This window comes from Carettochelys insculpta, chromosome 19 (assembly GCF_033958435.1).
Source record: "Carettochelys insculpta isolate YL-2023 chromosome 19, ASM3395843v1, whole genome shotgun sequence".
NCBI lineage: Eukaryota > Metazoa > Chordata > Testudines > Carettochelyidae > Carettochelys > Carettochelys insculpta.
Genome location: NC_134155.1, coordinates 11,184,837 through 11,205,538, shown reverse-complemented (window position 1 = coordinate 11,205,538; position 20,702 = coordinate 11,184,837). Strand labels below are relative to the sequence as shown.

General features: G+C 40.1%; 1 protein-coding gene across 2 annotated transcripts in view; it reads right to left on the bottom strand.

Annotated features, from left to right (window-relative positions):
- Positions 1–20,702, bottom strand: part of NLK (nemo like kinase) — a 131,335-nt gene that overhangs the window by 10,879 nt on the left and 99,754 nt on the right. For both annotated transcript variants that reach the window (XM_075013874.1, XM_075013873.1), the window contains exons 4-7: positions 15,992–16,098; positions 14,180–14,265; positions 12,812–13,021; positions 9,763–9,864 (exon numbers count right to left, since the gene is read on the bottom strand). In XM_075013874.1, coding sequence (XP_074869975.1) covers positions 9,763–9,864; positions 12,812–13,021; positions 14,180–14,265; positions 15,992–16,098 — 505 coding nt within the window. The remainder of the gene's footprint in view (positions 1–9,762; positions 9,865–12,811; positions 13,022–14,179; positions 14,266–15,991; positions 16,099–20,702) is intronic.

Below are 20,702 nucleotides of genomic sequence, written 5' to 3'. Positions count from 1 at the left end.
TGCAGTGACATGGACCGTCGGACACTACAAGCACGTATCTTCCAGTCTCAGGCACATGATGCGCACGCACGCATACCTACAGTGGAATATGCCCAGGTATCAGTACTCAAAGAACTTATTTCAGCTGTTTACGGAAATTTTCTTTCAAATGGCACAATAGTTTCACACATTTCTCCTCCTCCTTCCCCATTTATTTTCTATTTAGGTGGCATTTGTTTACAAGGCTAGTTACATTCTACAGGACAAGATAATACACTTCATGCTTTTGTGATAACCTTGTCTTCTGAGAAGTGTACTTGAGCTACATACGTTCAGCTTTCCCCGCACTAAAGACAGTTACTTGCACATCAAGTAGGAGGAAACCAGAGTTTCTAAGAGACATTACATCTAAGTACCAACTTACAATATTCACATATCAAACTCCCATTCATTTTTCTAATAAGTATGTCCCCGCCAACATCTTATCTTCTTACCCAGTGTTTAGACACAAAGTTCAAAGGTGTGAGGATATGGTATGTCAATCTTCTGTTAGTTAGCTGTTAACCATTTGACAGAGACAGATAATTTTGTTGTTTATTAGCCTTGAGGTTAGCATTGTTTATTATTTTGTTCTTCTTTTATATGGCTTTTGTAATTAACAGCTTCATTGAAGTTAGTTGTCTGTGCAGTAGACCCGTGACTTGCACAAAAATTACATTCCTGGAGAACCAGGTGTAATTTGAATTTCACACAAGTCGAGGTGGGGCCACCAGCTCCGCCCCCAAGGAGCCACAGGGAATCCCCCAGTTAAGGGGGATGGCAGCTGGCGGGGGGGTGGGGCTGCTAGCTCCACCCCCCCAGGAAGCTGCTAGAGCTGGGGAATCCCAGGGTACAGGGGCACTGGAGATGGTGGAGCGCAGTGCTCCACCAGCTCCTGCCACAGTCAGCTGCAGGGGTAATCCTCAGCAGCAAAGTGGCTGTGAGCTGGCCAGGCAGTGCAGTGCTCTGCCGTGGGCTCCAGCTTCCAGCTCTCCCAGCTGGGGGAAGGCACACCACCAGCTTCTTCAGCTGGGGGAAGCCAGGCTACACCGTGCCACTGCACCTGTCCGATCCCCAGCTCCCCCAGCTGGGGACTCGGAACTGCTGGGGCTGGGAGAATACCCGGCAGCAAAGGAGCTGAGAGCCAGCACAGCACAGCCTCTTTGCTGCTGGGGATTCCCCAGGCCAGTAGATCCCTGGGGCTGTAGCTACAGAGCGCTGGGCTGGGCTGGTTCCCTTCCCCCATAACCCAAGGATTCCCTGGCCGCCACCACAGCTCCCTAGGGCTGGAGCTGGCCACGTGCTGTGCTCCTCCAGTTCTCAACCCCCTTAAGGCCTGGGGATTCCCTGGCCCCAGCGGCAGCTCCATGGGGCTGGACTGCTGCAGGGATCCCCCTTGACTCGTGTCAAAGTGAGAAACACATTGGCATATCTCGGGGGGGGGGGGGGGGTCTACTGTACGAACAAGAAATGAACACCCATTTGAATTGTATTCTGACCATTGCTTCTGAATGCTACCCTATTCTAGATATATTTTTTGTGAGGCTAATTCCTATGCGCATTCACTTGACTATTCAATGGGGCAACTGCTTATCTGTTCTTCAAATAAATCCGACAAACAATTTAGGGCCATAGGAAGAAAGATTAAAAACACCGGAACTTTTCAGCTTTGAAAAGAGGAGACTAAGTATATCTATATCTATATTACAGAGTTATTCAGGAGCTGCTGTTCCAAAATAAGCTCTTCTGGAATAATGCATCTACACTACAGAGAAACCCCAAAATAAGCAAAACTTATTCCACAATAGTGCATCCACACACAAGAGAGCTTATTTTGGAATAGAGTGTTTCCAGGGGTTCTAATCCAAAATAGGCTATGTACACACAGCAGCATTATTTCAAAATAAGCTATTCTGGAATAGTTTACTTCAAAATAGCCCTTACTCCCTGTCTGTGCAGCCTTTATTCACAAGTATCTATTTCAGAATAGGAGCTATTCCCTGTAGAATTTGGTTTTCAGAATTTGAAGTAAGCCATTTGGCTATTTTGAAATTAGTTCAAAACAGCAGTTTTGCTGTATAGACACTCGCAAAGTTATACTGGAATATTTTGTTATTCCAAAGTAACTTTGCTCTCTAGACACACCTTAAGGGGGGGATACGATAGAGGTCTATAAAATCATGACAGGTATAGAAAAAGTGACTAAGGAGAAGTTATTTATTTGTTCCCATAAGAACTAGGGGTCACCAAATGAAATTTATCAGTACCAGGTTTCGAACTAACAAAAGGAAGTCCACCAGAAATCTTCAAAATACACAGCCCCATGACTTTCTTCCCCCCAGGGTGCATTTGGGGAAGTTTACAACAAACAATGAAAGATCATCTGACTTCCAGGTCAATGCCTTATCTGCATCCTGTCTCACATTGCCATCATCCAGATTCCTTTAAAATTCATTGTTCCCTCTTTATATTTAGTAGTTTAACACAACAGAAGGTGGTTTCTCCTTCCATCAAACATACAAGCTCACAGCTCTGTAATTCATTTCTTTGTCTGGTTTCATATTGGCAGGTTTTTTACTTTACTCCTATGGTGTTTTGCTACTTTTCTTTTGTTTGTTTACTGGACAGCAAGTAACTTTCCCTGCATCAGGGATCTGAAGGCAATTAAAAATCTCCTTAGTGATAAGTGCTTTAAGCAGGCTGAGTACACAGAATGAAGTATAAGGTCAACATTTTCTTCCATCTCTGCATTACATCCAGTCATTGACACAGTGAGATTTAGATACCAGTTCAGCAAGATTTACTTAAACATTCTTGTGGGTGTGATTTGAGAACAACTTTTTTCCTTCAGACATAACTTGTCCCATAAGCTTTCGTGGACTTTTAAATTTAGTCTCTGATAATGCCAAGAACATTTAACTACAATACCAGCGTTTCAAAATATTTAGTAGTTCCTGCCTCACAGATAGACAGCTTATCCCTTATCCCCTTTTCTAAAATCCTGGCAGAAATACTGCCTCATATTTTAAAACATAAAATATTACGATCCAATATGATGTCCATTTTAAATTGCTAGCCACTAACCAGATACGTTAGAACGGGCTGTCAATTGAACTATTCTCTTTCACTCTTTTTCTTTAATTACACAGCCATATCAGTCTCCCAGATCAAATACTAAATTTCTGTATCTTAAAACACATTATTCCTATAACCAGATCTATCCATAGGAAATAGATTTTGGACCACATTCATTTCCTTTTTCTTAATGCATATTAAATATGATTCATAAAAGATCAGTTTCAATTTTCTTATGCCATAGTCTTCCTGAAAAAGTATCAATAATTCAGTTAAGAAAGTGTTCCCTCCCTGTTTAAAGGTGGGGGAAAGTCTGTACTTGGAATCAGTTATTCAAGACCTATTTTTCCCCTTCACTAGTAGAAATTAATGAAATTCTCACAGAACGGGTAAAGAGTACCTCCTCCAATGTGTGGCGAATTTTAAATTTAGATGAAGGTAGAGAGAAAAGCAGCTTCTTAATTAAAGTAATTTTCACAGATAAAAATAGAAATGACCTCTTTATGCAAATCTAAAAAGCTGTATTTTCTTTAGAAAACCGCACAGACTCAAATTCTTGCTCTGAAGTTTGTTACTCTGAAAGCTTCATACATTATCATTTTTCCTCCTTTTTAAACAGTACCCGTACACCTGTTTACTTCCCATGAAAATTCAAAAAGCACTTTCATTGCAGGAGACCTAGTGAGTCCAGCTGCTAGGATGACCCATTAAGACAGGAAGGGTAATGAAGACTGCTCCATTAATGTGTGTGATTAATTGCTATTGAGATGTGTGAGGCATACACCTCTGCTGGCAGAGGGGACTAAAATACTCTGCTTAGAATATAACCAAGCAATTGAAAGCCAGCTACTGTATTTATGGGGCAATATTAACTGAAAGGGTTAGACTCTAGTAGGTGTGAGTGAGTTAGTAGAATTTCCAGGATTGTAACAGAATTGCAACAACGATTAATTGATATGCTAATGAAGTTTTAAAGCTTAGCATGAGTCTGTCACCGGTTGCTTTTTCCACTTTAGCAAACACAAATAGATGTGTACACAGGTCAGACTTTCTGACACTATCTTTTTATAATAGGTAATGTTTTTAGTGTCATATCTAATGCACAAATGAATTGTTCTAAGTGTGCACAACAGGATCACTGGACATCAAGGACTGATTTTAGGAATCTGTACTTCTCAGATGTAATAGTAACTTGTCCACATGGAACCTATGCCACCATTTTCATTCGACCTAGTCATAGACAGGCCCTTGCTGTGCTAGGTGCTGTACAAAGAGAGATGATTATATCATTCCATTCTACACTTTTCCCCCACCCTCACCTCCATCCCACCCCAGAGAGTCCAGATGTCTCCCAATCTAGTACCCTAACAGACCACTTACTGAACTACAAATGAGAACAAAGGTCAGAGACCAGGAAGAGTTCTGCAAAGGAAGAATTTGGTCTGAACTTCTTTGGGGCTGGTCAGATGGAGGTCGAAGCCCAGACCACCTCAGTAAAGAAACAGACTGTGACCATCACTGAAATTTTCTTCTTACTAGAAGAAAGCTCAAGGATGAACTAGGCATAGCAAATGAACTCCTGGAGCTTTACTTCTAGAAGCAGGAGGGTCAAAGCCAATGCTCATTGCTGACTGTGTTCAATGTTCCCTGTACTGCCACTATGTCCTATGCAAGAAGAGAGGAGTTATATTACAGTGCTGTTGGTTAGCAACTAATTCACCTTTAGCATGGTTAAAAGGAAACACAGACTGTCAATGTGTCACCTTCTTCCATACTGGAGGAATTACATCAATTTATAGTGAATCCAGAAGATGGCCCAGGGATGTTTTATCGCATAAAGGAGTTCAGTCTTTTCCCATTAAACACTGTTGTTTACCACAGATGCCAATTAAAAGCAGTGTATGGTACAAAATAATTACTAATTAAGAAATTGGTCCAATTTAGCCATTTAAAATTAGCTTAGTCACCTTTTTCTAAAACTGTATTTTACAAACGTAACCTAAACCCGAAATGTAGATGAAGGTCTAAATATAAGTAGATGAATAATCTTCTCAGATACTATATAATCCCCTCAAGGTCTGAACAATGCAAAAAAACTCATACCAGCATCACAGGAGTGAGTTTTTGAGAACCTGGGTAGTTCCTGACTGACACTTGATTGCTTTCTTTCCTTCATAGGACTTTTTTTTGGAGAGTAACTAGGAAGGAGTTCATGTCAGGGGGAGAAAAAAAACTAAGCTTTGAAAAAGCTGCATCTAATATCATCAGGTATTCACACAAATTTCTGAGGACTAAAATAATTCCAACCTCCTTCAAAATTTGGCAATATGCTGTGGTTTGAACACTTGTTTCTACAACATTTATTGCATACTGTTTTCCTGAAAAGTGACAGAGAGATAGCCATGCTGGTCTGTATTCTAGCAAAACAAAAAAGCAGTCACGTAGCACTTTAAAGACTAACAAAATAATTTATTAGTTGACGAGCTTTTGTGGGACAGACCCACTTCTTCAGATCACAAAAGCTCATCACCTAATAAATTATTTTGTAAGTCTTTAAAGTGCTACGTGACTGCTTTTTTGTTCTGAGTTCCTGAAAGGATTGACAAAGGTTATTTTGGGACAATTCTTTGCTACCACCAACTGAGGACCACTCAAACGGGATATTTAATTAGAGCTATTTAAAATTTATACTGCTTGCTAATTTACGCAAAGGTATTATTATTTCCACAACATAATGGTATTAAGTGTACTTGCAGCTTTACATGTTTATTTTCAATATAGAGTGTTAGGGATCTTCCTGGCCTCTTTTACAATAAGAGTTAATGCACCAGGTGCGAGCAGTCTACTTCCCAAAACCCATCTGTGTCAATGTGCAACCATGTATTTAAGACACCAGTGAAACTTAGGGTAAAACTAACTCAATTTGATTCAAGCAGTACACATGGAATTTGCTGATACAAAATAACATAAAAGCAGCTCCTACGCATTCAAACCAGAGGGTCAGAAACGATATCATTTACACCCTACAGACAGCAGATGGTGATGTATCTATTTAGGTATTTATACCGCATACATTCGCACCAGAGCATAGGATCTGATGGCTACCAAGTCCCTCATATCCATGTCTCTGTACCCATTCTGCATTAATGTCACAAGACAATAGCTAGTGCAGTACATTACGTATACCCGTAATATTTAGCTTACTACATCACACTGAGCATGCAGGCAACACATTAAGAAATCTCCCTCTTTGGTTGCTATTAAGCAGCTCGTTGATTTAAAATATCGGACAGATTCTGCCGGGGGCGGGAGGGGGTAGGTAAGAAACTGTTCTCTAGAGCAATAGTGGGCAACCTGCAGGCTGCATGTGGCTCACTGGGGCTCCATCTGCAGCCTGCGCACTATGTCTGTGCCCCTCTCCCACGCCCCCTCACTCACTGGGGCACGAGACACGTCTCCCGCTCCCTCCTGGCACTTTCAGAGCACTGATAATCAGGTGATTTGTGCTGTCCCTGCTGCCCCTTCTTCCCAGGGCTTGAAAAGCCACTGCAACCCACTGAGATGAAGGAGGGTCATTCATGTGGTCCACTCACTGTTCATGGTTGCTAGCAGGTAGTGTGGTACCACTAGATCTGGCATTTACTAATCTCAGTATTAGCTACCTTCACATAGACAGCATTAGGACGGGCATGCAGTTTGAAGTTCCGTTTACAGAGGCAGCTCAATTTTTTTTAACTCCTGTCACTTTACATCCAATTCTACCCCTTGAAAAGTTCACTGACACAGAACATCTCTGCCACACCATAAAACTCATTCTAAGAACGTGTTTCACTGTACCACTGGTCTCAACCTGTTTTATGGTTAAGGACAGGCCAATAAAGGAGAGCAATTGTTACTATAAAAGTTTGGAGAATGAAAAAAAACTGTATTCATGAGGAACTTCCTATCTTCCTCATTCCTTAGAGCTTAGATATAGATGCAAGGAGCTCCTTAAGCAAATTATGGGCCTGATACAATACAGAATTAAGCACGTGGACTTAACTTTCTTCAGCTGTGTCTACACGTGCACGCTACTTCGAAGTAGCGGCACTAACTTCGAAATAACGCCCATCGCGGCTACACGCGTCGGGCGCTATTTCGAAGTTAACTTCGACGTTAGGCGGCGAGACGTCGAAGTCACTAACCTCATGAGGGGATTGGAATAGCGCCCTACTTCGACGTTCAACGTCGAAGTAGGGACCGTGTAGACAACCCGCGTCCCACAACGTCGAAATTGCCGGGTCCTCCATGGTGGCCATCAGCTGAGGGGTTGAGAGACGCTCTCTCTCCAGCCCCTGCGGGGCTCTATGGTCACCGTGGGCAGCAGCCCTTAGCCCAGGGCTTCTGGCTGCTGCTGCGGCAGCTGGGGATCCATGCTGCAGGCACAGGGTCTGCAACCAGTTGTCGGCTCTGTGTATCTTGTGTTGTTTAGTGCAACTGTGTCTGGGAGGGGCCCTTTAAGGGAGCGGCTTGCTGTTGAGTCCGCCCTGTGACCCTGTCTGCAGCTGTGCCTGGCACCCTTATTTCGATGTGTGCTACTTTGGCGTGTAGACGTACCCTCGCAGCGCCTATTTCGATGTGGTGCCATGCAACGTCGAAGTTGAACATCGACGTTGCCAGCCCTGGAGGACGTGTAGACGTTATTCATCGAAATAGCCTATTTCGATGTTGGCTTCACGTGTAGACGTAGCCTTCATGTGTAAGCCACACCTCGGGTTCAATAAAAATTGAAGACACCATAAACTTTTGCTTGCATTATTCCACCCTTCCCCCCACCCATCTCTCTTTTTTTTTTAATTGGTAATGCAGGTTTCAGAGGCATGTCCTTGATCCTTCAAAAGTGTACAGTCCTGTATATTATTTTTTTGAACAGATACTGAACTGCCCTTTTTCCAGTGGCTGAAAACAGTAACGTTTATTTTCAGTATTTTTCAGTACGTTTTGCTCCCCGATACCTTCCTGAGATTCAATGTCTGTGCAAATCTAGACAAAGCACCAGAAATGTTCTAGCATTAACATCACTTTATAATCTCGAAGTGTTGTACGAGAACTAGTCAAACCTCTTACCACTTCTGTTACTACCACAGCGTACAGAGGGTGTAAATGGGCAGATTCAGTGGTTTCTCAAGACCAGTATCAGCACTAGGATAAGAACTCAGGAGACAGTTATATAAATCAAGCACCAAAGACCACAGAAGCATCTTGCTGTAGCAGATTGTGCCTAGTTTGCAGGAAAGCACTTCTGAGTGCTGATCCCAGTGCTTACATGAAGCCTGACTAGTCCTTATACAGTACTTGGAGACTGACACAAGGAACATAAATGCTTAATACTTAACACTATTTGATTTCTAAAAGGTATGCATTTCTAATGCTGGGTGTAGGTTTGTACATAACTTCTTGTAATCCAATGCATCTGTAAATCAGAACAGATAAACTCTTCTTTCAGTCACTGCAAAATAACTAGCCTAGTGTTCATTTAAGAATAGATATACAGTACTGTTTATTTTAGAAGACTAAGAGGCATTCTCCTCAAGTGTCTGCAAACTGAAATGGCTTATTTTAAAATTGATAGAGAAGACCTAGGAGCATTGCTATGGTAAATATATCTCACATAGTGTAGAGGCATTTTGGATTGAACATGGTCAGGAGACAAACTCCTAAGTTAGCATTTTGTGGCTACACTACTAAACAATTGTAATTTCTGTAGTGGCTATTAACAGGTCATGAGATAGGCTCTTCAGATTAATACAAACATATATACACTAATTATTTTTTATTGACATAAAATATACATTCTATGTGTTATGTTCATTTTTACCACCTGTCTGTCAACTTATGGAGAGCTCTGTTTCCACAGAACCAGCTATTACAGGTGGAAAAGACTTATTGATCTAACCTCCTGTCGATACAGCAGTCTCTGCAGCTTTCTGAACGATATTATTGATTTTTAATCCATGCCTCAGTACAACCTCTCTCTAAAATTGGAAGACTTTTACCCATGCTGGTGAGAGAAATATTTTGAAGTTGCAGCTACAAGTGTAATTTACAGATGAAAACTTCTTTGCCTCAACAGCGTTTTGAGTAGCTGCAGTTTTTATCAGCACTAATGCAAGAGCCTCTATTGGCTAAATTCACAATTGGCTGACAGGCAGAGGCAACACATTAACAGATCATGTTAATGGATACAGATGGGTGAGATGCTTTCATAAATTATTTATAAAAGTACAGGTGACAAATAGGAACCACAGAGAAGAATGGTAGGGGTGTTATTTTTTATTTTTTTTAAAGCCTTCTGGTAACTTTATATAAAAAAGTCACACTAATTGTTTTTGCTTTTCCCCCCATAAACTTCTTAGTCACATGTTTATCTTCATAAAAGAGAGAGTTACACAGAGATGAAGCTCATAATTCCATTGTGTGGGATGTGTACAAAACAATGGATTCATCGTTTAGTGTATTGTACTGTGTCTGGCTTTTTTGTTGGCCTGCTACTTGCCAAGGTAGAAAATTTGAGAAAAATCCCACAAAGAGGAAACTCTAAATGTATAAGCTCTCACTGAATGACAATCTTGAAGAGAGCAAGAGCAGGCTCAGTACAGTGTGTGTGAATAAATGACATGCAAGACATACCTGTTTATGAGGCCCCCTGAGTATGTGCGCCTTGGCGCCTTCACAAGCCGTCCTCATTGCTTCCAGTGACGGTGTTCCCAACAGATCTGTGATCAAATCCAACTGTAGGTGTAGAATACATACATGATAGATTAATTTCAAAAACACTTTATAAACTTTGAATTCAAACAGTTGATTCCAGAGTTAAAAAAATGGATTTGTAAAGTCCAATTTAGTCTGAAATAAACTTCTAAATTAAATGTTACTTTTAATAATGTTTCAAAAATGCAATCAGTTTTAAATACATTAAAATGAAATAATATTAAGGGAAAATGCAAACAAACATTCACTACCATGTTTAGGAGTATCTGAGGTGGGGTTCATGGAAACATTTTATTGTAATTTTAAAAAAAACTTGGGTGGTTCTGTTATTTTTGAAAGTATCACTGAAAATGTGTTATGCAGACTATAAACTGAATATCTAGTCTTGTTTGAATATCAACACTACATCTCAAAGCACTGAGCAACAAAGGATAGGTAAAAACAGCCACATAGCAAAAATATTTTCCAATGATAAAACAGCTTATGATCAGAACTATTATGCATGCCAAGTATTACATAAAGTCAAATTCCAGTACTCTTAATTGTGAGCAAATCTTATGTGGACAAGATTGATGTTTAACATTACTTTAAAGCAAGGAATCAAACACGAAAACCATCTTTGGCACAAGCTGCTTTAGTTTTCCTTTTAGATTAAAACTTCATCGGTAGATACTTAGACCAGTGGTTTCCAGCTTTTTTTTTTTTTTTTTTTTTTTTTAGCAACTTGGCACACTTCAAATGAGAAACAATTCCATGGCACAACTACTTTCTTCATCTGAATCGATTTCTCATAAATGTCACATTTACTATGGTTATGGTCTTACTAGAGAGGTTTGCAATATACTAGTGCATAGAACAAGCTAAAAAGGGATCAAATGGGCTGTCTCAGTGCAAACCGGCTCCCGCAAGGTTGACATTTCTCTTCAAAACAGAGCTGCACCTGTAACTTGAGCCCCAACTGGTGTGGAGGTCGGTCTCTCTCTCTCTCACACACGCATCCTGCAACAGTGGCTTTTTGCACAGCCCCAGTGAGGGGAAATTGACAACATTTCACAGCACACTCAGACAGCTCTCGCAGAACACCAGTAGGCTGTGGGACACCAATTAAAAAATACTGACTGACACCATGTGTCTTCAATTTTGTGCAGCCTTTTAGAAATGACATTATCTTGAATATAAATTATCCCTTAAAGAATTATTTCATCTAATCTGTAGAACTGCTGATATAAAGAAATGGTAGTGGTTGAGTTTGGAAGGGAGGAATAGATCAATGTAAAAGGCCTGCCCAGGACCCAGGGAAGAGTTGTCTGATTTTGGGTGGTGAGAAAGCAAGTTATATGTAAGGGAATTATTACTGGCATCAAGGAGCCCTACTCATGGACTGGAACCATATCACGACAGATGCTGAACGAAATGATAGACCTGCCCAATACATTTAGATATTAGATAGTGCCTTTCTTTTGAGTTTATTTTGATACAAGTCTTTATTCGTATTAACAATAAATACCATGCTTATTTTACTGCCATTTCCACACAAGAGTATGCATGTACATTAATATTTATGTTGAAAAAAGACTGCCAAACGCCATGTCAAAGTTTGAAAAAGTCAGTGGCCCATTGGGAAAAATCCCTCCATTATCCACTTGACCTAATGAAGTAACTACAAAGCTTTCCCTCCATTATCACTGAACAGGCTAACATGGATGACAACTCTCTTTCATGGTCAGTACAAAACAAGGAAGTGTGATTATTGTTTACAAATCACCAAGGCATTTGTTGCTGTTAAAGCTGCCAGTCCCCTGCAAATATGAGATCATTTCCTACTCTTCAGCAGAGATCCCAATCTACACAGGTGCCTCTTTGCACATTTACCACATTTGCTCGGTGTTGAGTATATGCCTGCCTCGTAACAAATAATCTCAGTCTAGATACTGAAGTAGTAAAACCAATACTTATAAACACGACTGTGGGGGCAGGAGAGGAAGGGATGGATTAAATAGCTCAGGTTTCAGGGCCTTTTTGAAATTGGAAAAAGCGTACATTGTAAATTACCCAATCAGAAGTGTAATTAACAAATCAGCAATGTCAGTGTGGAATTCCTTAGCTGTTGTACACTGACAAATCTGTTAGTTTCAATGAAGCAATGCCAATTTACACCAACTGAAGGACTGACCCAGTTCTATAGTTTCCCATAACTTTAATCTATAACTTTATCCCCTTAGCTTAAGAACCAGACTTTCATCGTTAAGTCATTGGCTTGCATTCCTGTAACATTCACAGGTACACTGATGTTTTGGTGGGTGATTTTAAATAAGTCTATGATCTCAGCTTAGTTCCTATGCAACAGGTGTTCATGACACAGAAGTCACCACCCACTACCACCAATGAAATCCCTGTTAACTATTGCATCTGAGGCTATCACCCACATCTTGAGAGCTGCTTCTTTCCGAAGCTGAGGAACACCAAAAGGCCATATGCATTTAAGGCTTTGCCTATTTAAAAATCTTATGTGGTGGTGAAAATCTGAAGGTGAATGTGCTGGAGAAGTGTTCCAATCTACTGCTTAAATTCTTTTTAAATCATGCATCAATTATACAAGAGCTCAAAACACTGCTTAAATTCACTCATTCTGAACTCTACTAAAACAATTCTGAAAAAATCTGAAAGTTAATCATACTAATTAACAAATGTATTTGGTCTGAATTAAGTTGAAATGTAGCGCTGGGTACATAGCGCCAACATGTAAATAACCAGCTGAAACCCAAGTCCTTTTTTCTTTTTGATATTTGGAAACAATTATTGGTCCCAGTTAGATCACGTTCACCTTATTTCAACACAGTGTTGATCACATTTCTGCCTACAGGTAAAGCAGGCGACACACAAGCAGGTTTGAGGTTCAAACGTGACGATTTTAAGGAAATCTGCAGTTCTCTATAGTGAAGGGTTTTGAAATGAAGTGTAGTTATACCTGCTGAATGGGACTTTGTGCCTGGAACAATATTCTTCGGCCAAGTAGCTCTGCAAAGATACAGCCCACTGACCAAATATCAATAGCATTGCTGTAGTGACGGCTGCCCATCAGGATTTCCGGAGCCCGATAATACTGAGTGACAACTTCCTGAGTCATATGACGAGATTCATCTAATTCTTCCACCCTGGCCAATCCAAAATCACAAATCTAAATTGAGAAGGTAAATAAATGAAAAATAACCAAAATCCTTAGTGCATTTCACACAGTTATGTCTTTAGTAACAGAGCATAAAATCCCAAAAAAGCATTAATTGGTTTTAAAAATCTGCATACCGCAGTAAGTGCATAAGCAAGCATTACTCTTTTTTTTTTTTAAATGAAGCGTTTGTTTTGGGGGGAACTATTATGTTGTTTAGTTGCTTAAATATTGAAACACCTATAATTCTAGAATTTAGATTTTCTTGAAATGAAAATATATTTTTCACTTGGCATTACACTGTTAAATTTAATATGCACATCCCAATCCAGCATTTTTCCCCTAAAATATCACTGACATTTGCTGGGCTCAGAATGCAATTCCTTTTGTGATGGTGCTCCTTATATGTGTAAGCAATAAGATTTGGACCACTATAGGGTGGTGCGGTTCTAATTTTTTGATATAGTTTGTTTTCACAAGAGTTAAGGAAAAAGTAGACAGCCAAGCTTTTAAAAATAAGGACCTAAATAAAAATAAAAACAAACAAAGCTTGTTTAATTGCAGTACAAGTTGAGTCTCTGTTGTCCAGAAGCCCTGGGACCAGACTGGTGCTGAATTTGCCAGACCAATGCCTAGTGTATTACCACACTTCCACTGCTTATTGGGCTCTTACAAGACATTTAGAAGTAAATTATAGCTAAATAACAGCACAGAACACTGAGAGCCAGGACTGGTGACTGTAAACAAACTTCATGGGAAACGTGACCACACCCATGGTAAGCGCTTGTCCTGCTAACAAAAATAATGCTGGATTATGGGTGTTGTCAAATGAGAGAGTTTCAACCTTTAGGATGTATTTCATCTATCTCAAACCTTAAACATATAAAAACAAATTCAAGGAGAAATCTCTTGAATTACTCACAGTGTTGTAGGAACACTTAAATGTATTAGAGGTATTTCAAAACTGCTGAGCACACAGCAGTTCCCATTGAAGCAAACTGAAAAAATTCTTTGTATAGATAGCTTTAACTCTTGTTTTTCAGAGGGGAGCCCTGCGGCTGTTTTTACTTATGAAAATGTTTAATTATAATGATTAAACTACAAATCTTTTTGACCATGACCCCGAGATATATAATAACTGTTCAAATTTTAAATAAATGGAGATACCACCTTAAGAACACAGTTGCTGTTCACAAGTAGGTTCCCTGGTTTAATGTCTCGATGTAAAATCCCAGCTGAATGTAGATATTTCAGACCTAAAATATTAAACAAAATGTATTCTCTACTACAATCTGCAACTGAAGATATATTTTCTTGAAAGGCATCAAACACTGAACCTGAAAAGACATATGCATCTGCTTAACTTCACACAGTGCCAGTAGTCCCACTGAGTTTAACTTGCTCCTTTGCTACTCAAGAATGAAGTTCAATGTAAAAATAAGTCTTCGTTCATGACCTGGATCCTGCAAACTATTTAACCAGGCTTACTTTTTAACTTCCCTTCCTCATTGTTTTGCTATAAAAATCACCACATCATTATATAAAATTTAAATGTTTTTGCCTATTACCTTTTAAACTGGTGGGCTGATACACCAGCCACAGAACATAAATTCCCAAATTATATTTTAGTGTAAGGCCCTTTATTCAGTTAACGTGATGAAGACAAACAGTTTCAAAACAAAACAAAGCAACTCAGAGCATTTGGTCTCTGCAACTAGAAGCCTTTCCACTTTCAGCAGGCTGGGTGGCGAGAGGACACATCATCCCCTTTATGCAACCCCCCAGCAGCTGCTTCCTCTGTGCTTTAATAGTCCACAGATGCAATTCTGGTCCATATTAACAAACTGGAAAAAAAATCAGCAAGCACCTTACTAAAGCCCATCATACAGCAAGTACCATACAAGGAACTGTGTCAGGGTAAAGTTCTGTAGGTCCTGGAAATGTAGGCAGACAAAATTTGGTCCATGGAAAAAATGACCAGACCCTCACTTAGGGGTATGGGGCACAACATGTAGTGCTGAAGTCAAAGGTCAAGTGACCAAGGCAAATGGAATAAAAATGATTCACAGAGCTGTTTGAAGAGGCTCCAGCTGGCAGCATTACACTGCCATCTTGATGGAAATTAAAGTTGGCGTGTGTTACCACTCAATCTAAAGCCAACACACAACAGCGGCACAAACACCATTTGTCCTTCAGAGGGATAAATCTCTCCTCTGGTTCAACAGGCTTGGCTGGGAGGATGCTACCAGCTCTGGATGTAGTTTACGTCTCCCTGTTCTGACATTGCTGAAAATAACCCAATAACTATTTATATCATGAAAAAATGGCTTCTGTTCATTTTCAGGGGATTGTTATTGAGGGAGGGAGATACAAGCAAAACACATGGAAAGTGAGGCACTTTAATTTGATTACAAGTCAGAAGTCCAACTCATTAACTTGAACCAGTAATTTCCAAATAGTCAAACGCCTAAACCCATAACCAGTAACATGATAAGATTATATTTACTGAGTTAACTTTAGTGGCCATTTCTACAACAATTTCAGTTAGTTCATTATATACTTTAACATCACATTTTGTTCTGGCTAAAATATAATCCCCAGACAGGATGGCCTCAGATGTCTTCTTTACAGGCTGTTTCAAAAGGTCACTTAAATTCAAAAGATCCACAGGATTTTTTCTTTTTAACAAAAATTAGCGTTGTGCTTCATCTTTTCAGTAACCATTGGAGAAATTATTTAGGTTAAAACACAAGGATTGTCATCTTTACACAGATGGTGTAAAGCCAGACCACGAGCTTCTTGTTATTCTTCTGAAGACAGCATTAAATAACAAAATTTTTAAATTTACCTTGTTCTACTTATCAGCATGGCCTGGGAAAGTCTTGGAAGTAAAATTTCAGAAACCATAAAGAGAAAAGGAGCAAGAAAGAATACACCGTTTATGGGTTCAATATCATTCCATCAATTTTACACAAAACTTACCTCTTAAAATCTGGTAAAGAAAAACTTTGACGTGATCCGAGCTGAGTGGTTGAGGAGAGACGATAATCTTATGGAGGTCACTCTGCATCAGTTCAGTGACAACGTATCTTCAAGTTATTAGTCAAGGAAAGTACAGAAAGTACAGCATACAATCCATTTGAAACAGTTACTTTTGCACACAAGCATTTTAAATTTATAGTTCAAAGCTGCAGAATAATAAAAGAATAAAACGAATAATAGTAGAATAAATAAAGAACAGACCTGTAATTTTGGGCTCAAAATTCTTATTAAATAATAAATTATATGTGATTCTAGTGGCATCATCTTGATCCCCAGTGGAAATTTATCCACATCACATAACCTCACAAACAGACGCTGGTCAGTAAAGGTGGAAAATACAGCCCATACAGCGGTATTGTAGGTCAGCAGAGCAGTGCTCTTATAGGAAGTTTGCAAGAGTCTGCATGCAATGTGTCAGCTCTACCACAAGCTCAATCTCCTCCCATGTGCATACACATTCAAATTGCTGGTTGTAAATGTCTTTCAAGTTCTAATTAAAAAAACCACAACACCTCTATGTGAAAGAAAAGGCAAAAGCTACCAATTGGTGTGCCGTCTCTCTCTCTCTCTCACACACACACACACACACACACACACCCACACCCACCCACAGGTGTAGGAGCCTGCTGGTGATTTATAACAGTAGCTGAATATTCCATGTGCTGTTTTTCTTGCTGACATCAATGTAGAGATGGAAATTAAGAAGGGAGACATGTCTACTCCAATAACACCAAAAACTGCAAAATACAATCAAATGCTAAATTTCACAAATGGAGAAAGATAACAGAACGAACACAGAAAACATCAGCACAAAGCTGTTAATTTCCTGAACGTAAGGTACCTTTGGTGCTAAAGATCATCGCATCAGAGATATCTGCTTAGTTTACAGAATTTTTTGCTGGTGTCAACAACAAGGGGCACACATAGCCACAGAAAAGCAAGTTTGTATTTTATTCTGCCTCCTGCACCAACAAAATTGCCAACTGAGTACTGATGTGCATTCTTTATTGTTGATGAGCCTCTGCCAAGATGAACAGTCTGAAACAGAGCCACTATGTCTTGACTTTCAAGTAACAGGTTGAATCTGTAATATTGACAGTTCAGAAAAAATCTTATTTTGATGTGTAAAACTAAGGAAATTTGATGATAAATGTATTATGCTCACTCTCCTGTGTTAAAGACGAGAGCCAAACTTGAAATGAAAAAGAGAAATTCTGGGATTTGCTGTACTAATATACAAGCCACTTAATGTACTCACTGTTGCAGTTGGTCAGTCAAATATTGTGGCCTTATTTTCAATTAATTATTTATATTATAATAGTGCCTAGAATCCCAACTGTGGCTAGGTCAGTCATGGGCAACCTGCAACCCATCAGGGTTTTGTCCACAATATGTTTTGTTTATGTTGCCCACCTGCAGGGTTGCCACATTCTGATGGTTCCATCCACATAGGTTTTTTTCTTTTTTTTTTTCTTCTTTTTCTTTTTCCCCTCCTGGGACATGAACGTCAAGTGAGGGCATGTGAAATGAGGTGCAGGCTAATTGCACATAAGGTTGACCATGAGACCCAGGCATTCCCTCTGTGGCCAAATGGCTGCTATGGTTCAGTCAGCAAACTCTGCAAATTCTAGGCATGAACTTCAGGCAGTACAACCATCCTATCCTAGGAGACCATCTTAGTTATGATCCACTCACTAGCCTGTATTGCCCATCACTCAGTTAGGTAGTGGTCGGCAAAGCACAACCACACCATTAAGACTAAGATACTCCTTGGCTCTAAAAGTGTACAATCCAAGAAGCCAAACAGTTCACAGGGGACACAAAGGCATAAGAGAGAAAGTGCCTTGCCATGGTCATACATCAGGCCAGCTGCAGAACTGAACACAAAGCGTGGTCTCTCAAGCCCCAGTACAGTGTCTTCTTCAGAGAATCAAACTCATTTGCACTTCAAGGTATGAGACCTGTAATCGACTCTCCTGTGCTCCAAGCTGTAAGTTGATCATCTTCAGAAGACAGGAACAGCTCAAGTTTCACACATCAGAATATACCAATAGACAATGGTGAGGGGCATAATATTTTTCCAGCCTTCCTCTTAAGTATCAGGCCACTATGGGAAGCAGGATAACAAAATACATAGACTCAGTGGGGCAGCTGTCTTAGTCTGTAATTTCACGTACAACAAGCAGTCTTGTAGAGCCTTAAAGACTAACAAATTTATTAGGCCATGAGCTTTTGTGGGTAAGACCTACTTCCTCAGATGCACCATCTGAAGAAGTGGGTCTTACCCACGAAAGCTCATGACCTAATAAATTTGTTAGTCTTTAAAGTGCTACAGGACTGCTCATTATTTGTAAAATGTATAGAGGAATCCATTAGAGAAAATTCTCTTTCCACATCTTACTCTGACTTTTGGAAGCAAAAATTTGCAGGAATGAGGCATAACCCAGTCACATTCATATCTTCTGTGCACCAGACCTAGCAATTTTGTAAACTCTGCATTGTTCAGAGAGATATTCTTAAGTGCTGCCCCTAAGCCTGCAACCACAGAAACTGACCATTTTTACCATTGATTTCAGTGGGAGCTCTATTACATCACCGCTGGCTTGGATGCATTTAAAAATCCTACTTTTATCTTAGGAAACTACTAGAGTGTCTGCAAATTCACAATTCTTATAGTTAGGCTAAACCCTCCATTAAACAACTTTGAAAATGGTAGCAAAATAAAGGATATAAATATCTTTCTGAACTATAAACCAGTTAACTGATAAGCAGAGAATCCTTGCCAGGAATTTCGGGTCCTCCTCTTTACCACTTTTCTGATTAGTGATTAGCACAGGTTAAACCACATGTAGGATGACTAGAGACACTCTGCAACCCCTTTGTTCCCCCAGCAAATGATTGCTCACCTACCACCCATGTCTGTTGCATCACACACCTGACAACGTGTACTTCATTCCTTTCAAATATCATTTTTGGGGTCCTCTCTGTAACCAGGCCTTATACATCATCTAAAAATGCATTCAGGTTTTTAACTGGTACAGTACTAATCACCACCAAAGCTAAATTAATGACCTCACAAAATTTTCTAACAAAACCTTTCCTAGGACTTCTTGCATAAATGTAACCCAAAGGGACGTTCAGCAACCTCACACCACAGTAGTTTTAGTTTACTACAGCCATTTCCACAGGCTTCACAGTTATGCCAGCCTCTTTACATTTCATTTTACCTGCTAGCCGCAACTTAAGCTGGAAGTCTACATTTTAACAATAAGATAGTCACAAACCCCAAAGCAACGTGCTGTGTACTTTCTGATAAGATTTCTGTTTTGCTATACCACAAATCCTCCTAAATCTCAATCCCTAGCATAATGTTTCCCAGATGTCTCAACTAGTTGCCATGCCAACTAAAGCCGCTTAAATTAAATGAGGGCCTGAAATGGCACCTGCACCACTCCAGGTCTGTTGCGCATTAAATAAAACTCTCTTGACAGGGGCTCAGAGGTGCCATTAACTTGAACAGCAGCTATCTGATTATTGTGTCTGGATAATTTAATGAGGATCTCAAAACAAGAGTGAAAGCAGGACTTGCTCAGTGTATCTGTCTTTTGCAAATGTGGAAGCCTCTTAAATAGCTAGTGCCCACCAGGTCAATCCCTTTGTTTAGGCCTGAAAATATTTCACTAAAATAACAGACTGTCGAAAGTTATGGGATTTCAATAAAATATTTTAACTGACACTTGCATTTTTCCTATTTAAATTGATCTACAATGTATGCTGGCCAGTAGGTCGTCACTGGCACTACATGACACAGCTAAGCTGAACACCACCACTAAATGAAAATTGCTACTGACAGCTGTAATTAGTTAAGTAGCTGTATAAAATTAGAACTACAAAGTGTGCCAGTTTGCTTCAGAACAATTAGAAAGGAAAATATGTAGCATGACAGAACTTCTCTAATTCTCACCGACTGGTAGACTCACCAAAATTAGTACATTTTGCAAAACTGACAAGTAAGCAAACAAAACCCAATAATACTGCATCCAAGTGTACTTTAGTCATTGGCTGCATTAATGTAACTTCAAAAAAAGAAGTTACTCACCGTAGTAACGATGGTTCTTCGAGATGTGTCCCCGTGGGTGCTCCACAATAGGTGTCTGGCTTGCCCCGGCGCCCCAGATTGGAAACTTTCCAGCAGTTTCTCCTGGACCGCGCATGCGCCAGCGTGCACCGTTCCCCTGCGTGTCCCCAGCCACGTGCGCGATTCGGTCCCCACCAGTTCCTTGACCAACCGCTTCGGATGCTCCTGAAAAACACTAAACAGAGATCCGAAGCGGGGAGGATGGGTGGGTGGTGGAGCACCCACGGGGACACATCTCGAAGAACCATCGCTACTACGGTGAGTAACTTCTCTTTCTTCATCAAGTGTCCCCGTGGGTGCTCCACAATAGGCGACTACCCAGCAGTAACCCAAGTAAGGAGGTGGGTAATCGGTTTATGTGCAGCTTGCCCCCGAAAGGACCGCTGTTGAGAGGCGGGTATCCTCTTGGAATACCTGATGTAGGGCATAATGCTTGGCGAAGGTGTCATAGGATGACCAGGTCGCCGCTCTACAGATTTCTTTTAACGCGATGCCCTTGAAAAAGGCTGTTGA